At 45.7% G+C, this 10071-nt stretch overlaps 1 protein-coding gene across 1 annotated transcript in view; it reads left to right on the top strand.

Moving 5' to 3' along the window:
* The first annotated feature begins 9680 nt into the window (after positions 1-9680).
* Positions 9681-10071, top strand: part of DHRSX (dehydrogenase/reductase X-linked) — a 174951-nt gene continuing 174560 nt past the window's right edge. Inside the window, exon 1 of the mRNA XM_084299107.1 lies at positions 9681-9913. Within this exon, the coding sequence (XP_084155233.1) occupies positions 9808-9913 (106 nt within the window). The 5' untranslated portion in view covers positions 9681-9807. The remainder of the gene's footprint in view (positions 9914-10071) is intronic.

Below are 10071 nucleotides of genomic sequence, written 5' to 3'. Positions count from 1 at the left end.
CACCAAATGTGTGTGGTTAGACCATGAAACCCAGACCACTAAAAAACTAGAAGAGACTTAATAAAACTCAAAAGTAATTTGAGTAGTTATCTCAATACCAGCTCTAAAGAGACAGTTAATGGTGGCAGGAAAAAAAATGGACCTTGCATCTTCAGAATTTTAGTCTAACAATCTTTATTAATCATAGAATCACAGAATGGTTTGGTTTGGAAGGGACCTTAAAGACAATCCAGTTCCAACCCCCTGCCATGGGCAGGGACACCTCCCACCAGCCCAGGTTGCCCAAAGCCCCATCCAGCCTGGCCTTGAACACCTCCAGGGATGGGGCAGCCACAGCTTCTCTGGGCAACTTATGCCAGGGCCACATCACCCTCAGAGTAAAGAATTTCCTCCTTATATCTAATTGGAATCCACCCTGTTTCAGGTTAAAGCCATTCCCCCACGTCCTATCACTACACCCCCTGATAAAGAGTCCTTCTCCAGGGATTAAGTATGGAATTAAGTAAGGATGGAATTTATCATATAGAAGATTGTCTGGTGACAATACTTTAAACCTCCCTCTAAGATAGCAGGTACTGGTCATTTTAACAGATATATACAAGCCTGTGCTGATTTTGCATCTCATGCAGTGTGGCTGCTCAGTGTTCGGTGTGTTCCCCAAGCTGCAGCACACACATTCGTCCACACAAATTTCTGAAGTTGAGTAAAATTTTCTTTTTTAACATCATGATTTAAATTAACCTTTTGTTTGGAGCAGAAACAGTTAATAACTACATAGAGGAGCAATATAAGCCTGTATGTAGGAAAAGCAATTTCTTTGGGCCTGAATACAGGCAAATGTATGCCTCTGTGTGTAAATAAACTGTACTTTGATTAAGCAGGCAAGTGCTCTTTCTGTTTTTACTCTTCCTATTTAATCAACAATACCAGGAGAGAGAGAATCAGATCCCTGATTGCTATTGATGGCATACTGTAAACAGTTTGTGGAAAGACAATGCAGAACTAGGGCGTGATTGATATTGTGAGAAATGAAAAAGCAAGGAAAGACAGATGCAGAATTTAGTAAGGAGAAACCAGCTTTTACCTTGATTCCTCCTTGAGCAAAATACTTCAGCATAGTGCATGGATGTTTGTGATCTTACTTCTTGGAAACAAAAACCCAAGAAAAGACAGGCTGGCCACAAGCGAGATGGGCACAAGATCCAACACGCCAGTTGCAGGAAACCCCCTAGTTTTGCAATCAGAAACCCAGCCAGTGAAATCATGAGCATCAAGCCACTCAGTTTGTATGTAATGTATATTTTTGCTTGCTTTCTTTTCTTTAATCTGAAACAGTAGCAAAGGCTCCTGGGTTTGCACATCTGATAGATTAAAACCTATTTGCTACGGCTTTCGATTTGAGTGTGCAGTTACCAGGAAAATTTGCTGTCCACCTACAATTTTTGTGTAACAAATGCATGTTATAATCCCTATAACTTTTTTTTTTTTTTTTTCCAAGTAGCAAACTGCTGTGATGTGATTGATATAGGTAAACATACACACTCTTTTCAGGAGAGAAGTAACAGCATCAACTAACCCCTTCAAACACTTCCATGTTAAGTCCTGGATGTAGGAAATGCCACTCCCCTCCCACAAGGGTAATGACATTTCAGAATGTTATTTTATCTGTCCATACACATAAACATGCATATACAGCTACAATTTAGGCATTTTTTAAATTATTATTATGAGAGGTTGGATGAACTCTCTATAGTTTAGTAATCTAGACCTTATATAATTCTGCTTTGAAGTGAAGTCCGGGAGAAGAACATCTTCCTGATGGAATATTGGAATAAAATGTTCTGCAGCTTATCCTAAACTTATCAATTAACAGTCAAAATGACATGTAGTGGATCACTATATGATGTCCTTTTGCAAGTTTTCAGGAAAAAAAGAAAAAAAAAAGAAAAAAAAGAAAAAATGCCTCATTTTAAGAAGTAGCTTTAAAGATTGTAACTGTTCACTTGAATTATTGGTTGGTTTGGATTAAGGTCTTTTACTAGATGAAAAATAGTTGTTACAAAACAGGATTAAGTCTGAGTTTTAAAAGCTTCTTATGCATGTCAGCTACCTATGTCATTTTATAATATCACGCCGGTACTTAAAAGCATACTTTTACACAAAAAAAAATCACAAACCCAGAAACTAAAAATATGCCTATCGTATATACAAGCAGCGATATCTGAGTCCTTTATGCTAGGCTTATCATCATTAAATACTGAATGTAAATGACTGGTATTACTGAAACAGCAGCAGCAGATTAGGAAACACCACAAAACCTAGTGTAATAGGAAATCTTACAATGCCCCGTTTCTAACTGCGTGCCCCCTGGGGATCCTGGTGTTATCGATCTGGCTGGAGCTGCCTCAGCTCTCAGGCCGCCAGCGTAGTCAGTGACAACCACTTTGTTACTTATTTGTGAGTCTCTGGTGTCAGGTTTTTTAAAATGGCTGATCTTTCGTTCTGCACTGTCTCACTGCACACCGGGATGTGACGATGATGTTGAGGAAAGCTGCTGCCTTAATGGACTTGAAATTAGGCTGTCAGAAGTAAAATATTATGTCTAATCAGAAAGCTCATTGCCTTTTGATAATCTGAATGCCAATAATCTTATATTATGTGTATAATTGGAATCGGACATATCGAGATAATTCAGGAAGTGTATTCTTAACAACTCTCATGATGAGCTCTTGGGTTTCTCCAGTGTTTAAATTCTTTTCGTCAGCACAATGAACTGTCTAGGATAATTTCTAGTGCGTATATATTAGTGGGTCAAAGTATAACTCTTGGACATTTTATGGCTCATCACAGGCAAGTGTTAGATAAGTGTAAGGTCTGAGCCTTGTTGAATCTTCTCTGCAGTGGCTCGTAAGGCAATTTGGCACTCTGATCACACCACAGTTTTCTTCTGTACCGACAAAAAGTGATTTGAAGAGTGAAAAGCAAAGCTCAGTGTGCTTCCAGGGACATGGATCATCCCAAAGACAAGAAACAAGAGGGTTTTTTTTCTTTTTTTTTTTTTTTTTTTTAGATGTCTCCTCTTATCTATGTCACGTGTGAGCTTTTCCTCAAGTATGGCAGGACCTCTTTATTCTTGTAGCATTCCCTTTTAAATTTTTAAATGCACCCATTTTGAGCCCTTTCCTTTCTTGCCCTTTCTAGCTTTTTACACAGCTGTGCTTTGTGCTTAGTTTATTAATGTCATGTTATGGAATAGCCAAAATCCAAACCACCACCACGCAAGCCAAACACAAACAAGTTACATAACACTGCAACCGCTCATTTATTAAAATGGAAAATTCAAGGCATATGTAATCTTTTGGACGACTGACAGGCAGGTGTGATCAAGAGAACGGGGAACCCAGTGACTGTAGGCAGATAGAGAGGCAGGCTTGTCAGGGTGATTAGAAAGCAGACAAGGTAGAATTGGGAAAAAATGGATAGGCCACCAACTGCTGGGGGACAAGGAGAGGTAGCGGTGGTGGCAGCTGTGCCGGAGTAGGGACAAAAGGACGGCAGGGGCAGAGAGGGCTTGAGGTGTCACTGGATGCCTTCTGATGCTCAGCAGCCCCTGGCACATTTGATATAGATGGGATGTAGCTACAAGGGCGCTGGGCATCTCCCTGTTACTGAGGATCACCGACCTTCTTCTTCCCACTGTGTGCTATGATCTGGGTGAGCAGCCAGCTGGAGCATTCATTTCTCAGTGAAGCTGAACCAGACACTGACCCATCTCTAGTCCTTCCCACAACTCTCATTTTATGGCATCTGTGTATCTCCCTTTTCTCTGCATTTGCACTGTGTTCTGGCCTGATCTTCCCTCCAGCTCATGCTACACGTGTCTTTACCCATCGCTGCTTCCTCTCTCATCAGCAGCAGCCTAGAGCCAGGCAGTCTGAGTACCCCGGACAGCCTGTGACAACCTACAAGGAATTGCATTCCCTGTGCTCACCGCAGAGTGCTGTGGGCAGGAGATGCCCAAGGAGCTCAGGACATCTGTACAATGGAGCATGAAAGCATCGCAGGTCCTAAAGATGAAAGGCATCAGCTCCTGTCCAGAAGTTGATGGGCAAAACAGGAATGCATGAAGAAAAACACAAACACACATATGGACAGAGTAGGGCATAAACCCAGGTCACTTCAAGCTGCATGGAAAGTTCAGACCAGTTAATTACCGCTTTCTCTTGCAGCAGCAGATGCCTTCCTTCACTCACCATGTAAAACACCAGCCGCAGCCCTGACCACACAGGCACTCCTGCCTCACACAGTCCTGGACACTTTGTCCCTCCTGCACCACTGCAGAACCTGACAGCCAAAATCCACCTCCCATCACCCTGCTGCCCACCCATCCACAGAGTAAGCACTCTTTGACTGTAGCTTGTCACCCACTTCTCTGTGGTGTGTAGGATGTGTCACAGCCAGTGTCCCCAGGCACCAAGGCTCCCTGTGCCCATGGGGCTTGGTCACACCAGTGCTTGAGGCTGCTTGGCACAGACTGAGACAAGAGCAGCCATCAAGGAAGTGACAGCAGACAGCACAGGAGAGACCAGTGAGCTCTGGTGGTGCATCTTGAGTCCAACCAGCAGCAGTGGTATCACAGCCGTGCTTGTTTAAGGTCACAGGCAAGGTTACATGCACCTGGAAGTCCATCTGCTATTTTCTCCCCACGAACCTTGCCTCTTTTAATAGTGCTGTATGTGGTACCAAGGTTTCTTGCAAGCAAATGCAGCAAAAACACAGGTGCGGATCAGCTCACGATACCCAGCTTATGAGGGGCGACTGCTTTTCTACTTCCTCCACACTAGAATGTTGCTAATCGAGTTTCTGATGAAAGCCATGTTTGTCTTGCAATATTGCTAAGGAAGAGATCATGGAGAGATGAAGGACAAGGTGCCATGGAAAACTCTTGTTTGGGACTATAATCATCTTATTGACTGTTGGCCGAACCTTTGCAAAATCCTCTTAAATATGGGTTGGGCAGTGTTGCACACACTATTCCACAGATGCTTGCAGGCATTGTACAAACATTGAAATAACCACACTGCAGGTATTGACAGAGGGTATCTTTTTACACAACTGCACTGTCAATAAAGCCATTTCTACAGCAGGCACTATTAATCTTTTTTATTATTATTATTTTTTTCCAAATAGCGTTATTCATGCTGGGCCACTGCCAGGCCACATCGCTTGTAGAAATCTGTCTGAGATCCTTCCGTTCCTCTCCCACCTTGATTAATGCCAACAGCTCTGTGCCACTTTGTTGCAACAACTTCCCCCTTGCCCTATCCAAGACATTAGGGAATGTATTAGCCAGCATGGGACCTGGAAGGGTACCTGGACACCCTGCTGGTATTTTGCTCAGATTTCACCATGGATGCCACTCCCTGTTCTGCTCTAGTCTGAGTCCAGGTTTTTGTTCTTTCCTTCTGTTTTGTAAATATTCTGTTTCTTCCCCCACAAATGTTCAGCCTCCCTTATGTGCAGGATCTTCTCAAAAGGCTCTTAAAACTCCATGTATGCTAATCAATTGGTATTCTTTTATATACTTATGGATGTTTTCAAATAAAGTCAAAGAAATGCATGAGAACCTTTTTTCCACTGCTGAAATAAGGCTGCTTAATCCTTGCCATATCTAGGCTTTCCAGCTATTTTGTTATTCTTTCAGAAAATTCACCAATTAAAGTTGCCGAGTACAATTTGTAGGCCACTAATAACCCTAATCATTTCTAAGTATATCCACTGTTTTGATGTATTTTATGACAGAAGCTATTTTTAACAAAAGCTCTTGCATTTCTGTTACACCTCACCTACCTTATACTTAGGTTTCTTTGGAAGTGCTGTATGCAAGCACACATGCTTGGGGATTTTATTTTGTTCTAAATTATCAGTTTTTTTTCTGCCTTCTATCTCTTCGGTCTCCAAGTCTTGCCTGAATGGCAGGCAACAGCAGCAGGGGAAGTTGCTCAGATCCTACCTGACAGGGAGCAGGGGTGCTGCGGGGAGCAAACCCAGCCCTGGCTACTCATGCTGCAGGCTTTGCAGACCACGTACAACACAACAGTGTGACATGCGCTGAGCACGACAATGCTGCAGGGCCAGTCACTTTAAAAAAAGCTCAGCAAGAGGAATCAGCGCAGCATGCTTCTTGCGTAATAGGTCAGTGGTTTGCACATTTGGCTGAAGAGAGGAGGTTGTTCCCGTTCGAGTACTCTGCTAGCTCTTAATAGTCCATATCTTCATCCTGTTCTTTTCCAGTCAAAAAAGCATAAGCTGTTCAGGGAATACGGACTGGGATTCTGTCCCCTTGTTCCCATGAACTTACCATCAGTGCTAGGCTACAAAACTCATTTCTTTCGTTTACTCTGTTCCTGGGCTTCACTTCCTTATCACTACTGGCACACTGACAAGGGTTGGTTTTTCCTAATGAGACCATTTTCTTGAAAAGTGAAATATGTGAAAAAGATTGAGAGGGGTCAAAAACCTTTCTGCATCACAGGCAAATGCTGTAGCACTAATGCAGGTTCACAGAGGGTTGTTTGTAGACTCATGCCTCATGCTAAATAAAAATAAATGAGTCCCATTAGATGATTGCCCACAGTATGAGTGTCTGCTCTCAATCCCAGGGACTTCCCACTGCATAGCTGTGGACAGCTGTCCTCTTGGGAAAGGTTAATTTGCTTTCCAGGTAACACCATCCCCAAGCTGCTGAAGGGATCCCTGAGAACTGAGTCCTCTGTTATGATCCTGCTAGGCTCATGTGCCTACTATCTGGCAAGTCTAGTTTTGGGGTACCTAAAATGACTCTTTTTTTTGCATAGAGGAAAAAATAGGAGCATGCAGCCTGTCAAAATGGTATGCAGGTGCTCAAAACCTCACATGAATTGCAGACAGCAACCCCAACTGACTATTTCCCATCACTGCCTAATCTTGTGAGCACCTCCCTACTGAACCTGAAAGCTCCTCGGGCATTTAACTTTATTCACCCACACATGTTCAGGAAGATAGGCACTTATCTCTTGCCTCAAGTTCTACTGCAATCCAGCTTAGGAACAGAGGCATTTAAATCCCTTTCAGAAGCCTGAAAAATTAGCAGCAGTCAGAATTATGTCTCACGTCTTCCGGTGCGGGCCACCAGCTTTGACGTACGTGCGAAATGCAAAGAGCACGTCTCAGAGTGAGCAAGGAAGTGGAATTCTGGACGTCACCACCTGAGAGGGACTGATGAGACACTGCTTGCCTCTCGAGAGGCTGCCTCACTGTTATGCCACGCTCAGGCAGAAAGCACGGCCAGCCTCTCCCACTGAACCTGCACCTCTGTGTGGTGAATACAGAGAGTCGATGACTCGTTCTCATCTCAAAGGGAGCCAAACTCATGTACCTGGGAAAGACGTGCTGTCTGGGGGATCGTCACGGAACAAAACGAGAAAGGGGCCTAACCTCCTTTTGCTCCCCATGCTGTCCAATCCATGCCAGAGTGCTTGAACTGCTTGGCCAACCTTGGGTTTGCTTTTGTGTGCTCTGGCGTGGCCCCGTGCCTCTTGCGTTCCTGGCTGTGCAGGCTCTCAGCTGCAACACCTTACCACCCGTGATAGCTTATGGTTGCTGATTATGCCATTCTGCTGGGAAGCTGGAGCTCGGGCTTTAATTAAGAGTCTAGAAACATCACCCACTTCCTTTCTTACGGCTTTATGCATCTTTATGCAAAATGTGGGTGGAAGCGCTATGATCACATACCGCTTCATCAGTGCCAGTCCTGCAGGAGGGACGGATCAGCTGGAGCAAGTGTGGATAGAGTATTACTAGTATTTCCAATGACTTTTCCAAGAGGCTATCTGTGCTCTAACCACAGGCTGTCTTTGCCTGCTGGCTGTGTGAGTTCACTGTTGCAGTCAGCGGAAAGAGGGAAGCACTTGAAGCACCTCAAAGGAAGCAGTCATCTTCTGCAGGTCTTCAGAAGTGCCTCTCGCTGGCCACTGCCTGTATAGGAGAGCTGAGACAATTAGATTACTACTTTCGTCCCTTCCAGGGCTCAGACACCTCAAATTTCACTGAGGTAATAATGTCTCACTGAGGTATCTAAAGTAGATGGACAAGATTCCAGCCCAAGGACTCAAAGCTTCACAGCTAATGATTGTAAGGAAAAAAAAAAAAACAAACAAAAAAAAACAAAACACCACAAAAAATAGTGTATCAATAAGAAAAAAAAAGACAACTACAGAAAAACAAGGAAAAGGAAGTATCAGTTAAAACTAGGGTGTATCATAATACAGTAATTGAGAAGAATCAAAGACATAGAGACTTAATGTTATTGTTTCTCCTCCACTTCACATCCCATCAGCCTTTAGAAGAAATAAACGGCACTCAAACAAATTTTCCTCTATCCTTTTATGAATCATGGAGGGTTGGAAATAATTTTAACACTGAAAGAAGTAGTAGGACCAGTAAGAACACAATCTTGACCCATCCGTTGTTCCCCCCTTGGTCTAATTTTTGCACAGCGCTGTCTGAAAAAGGACAGAAGAGCATTTATTTCCATGGCTTAAATGTGCATTGATTGATTTTATTATACTAGCAAACCTGAGAAAGCATGGTGTATTTATATAAAGATCGCATAAATGCACTGTAGGCAAGTTTCGCAGTTTAAAGTTACAAAGAGCTTTCATTAGTGCTGTAGTTCTGAGAATAGGCTGTAAAGAGTCCTCAGCATAAAGGAGTCAGGACTTGATTTTTCCTGAGATAAGTTGAAAGAATAATACACCTTTTCTAAACATCAGTGTTTCTTCTTTCATGTCTTTTTGTGATGCTCTTCCTACCATGGCATGCATGGCTGAGAACAATATGCATTAAGAACGAAACCTTCATTGATGTGACTGCGTAATGTTGTTTATTATTTATGCTTGCATAACCCGGCGTGTTAATAAAAAGAGAAGAAATTCAGAGATACATAACATTAAATGCTTGTTTTCGTCCCGGAGCAACTACAGAGTCTGGTTTGACTTTATGCATATATTTCTGAGAGCAGACAGCGAGCCAGTTCTGCTGAGCGATCTGACCTAACGCAGAAGAAGTCGTATTGCCGTGTGCTTTTCTAGAAAGTGAGTTTTTTGTTTTGTTTTGTTTTGTTTCGAGGGGAGGAGGAGGTGACACCCCCAAACCTTTGTGTGGCTCCCCGTCGTCCTCAGAGACGAGGCGTTACTTACGGGTTGAAATCGAACACAGGGGTAAAAGCTTCCTCTCGCGGGACCGCTGCTGACAGTTTTAGCTGTGTGCCAGGGCTGAAGCACGTCTCTGTTAGTGGCACAGCACAGCCAAAATCCCCCCCCCGAGCACCGTCGGTCCCTCAGCCCGACCTGCAGTCGGTCACAGGGACCATCAGGGCGGGCTCCCCGCTGCCTCAAGCCCTGCCCGCCTTTACCACGGGCCGAGGGGCTGGCATTGCAGCAGTGTTTGGGGTTTGGGGTCCGCTCTCCGCGCTGCCCTCCCTCCTCCTCCTCCTCCCTGCCCGTCCCTTCCCCTCCCTTCCCCCGCCGCACATGCCCAGAAGGGCGGGAGCCGCGGCGCGGCCGTGACAGCGGCGCCTCCCTCCCTGCCTGCCTCCGTCCCGTCCCTCCGTCCCTCCTTCCCTCCCCTTCTCCCTTCCCTCCTCCCCTGCCCTTCCGCTGGGTGGGTGCCGCCGGAGCCGCCCCCGGCCCGCCGCCGGAGCCCCGCCGCGCCACGCAGCCGGCCGGGCGCCTTCCCCTGGTCTCCGCGGGGCGGGAGGAGGCAGCCATGTCGCTATTGTCTGCGCTGCTGCCCCTGCTCGCCGTCTATCGCGCCGGCATCGTCGCCATCCTGCGGCAGCTGGGCCGCCGCCGCCGCTGCCCCCCGCCCGCAGGTGAGCACCGCGCCCGGACGCCGCGCCGGCGCCCCCAGCGCGGAGCCGGGTAGACCTGGCGGCCGGGGCCGCCGCCGCCGCCGCTGTCTCCCCGCCGAGCCCCAGCGGGGCCGCCGCGACCTTGGGGGCGCTGGGGCCGCCGTGCCCCGCCGGGCTCC

The sequence above is a fragment of the Netta rufina genome (assembly GCF_964035555.1).
Source record: "Netta rufina genome assembly, chromosome: 1".
NCBI lineage: Eukaryota > Metazoa > Chordata > Aves > Anseriformes > Anatidae > Netta > Netta rufina.
This window is presented reverse-complemented; position numbering and strand designations above follow the sequence as displayed.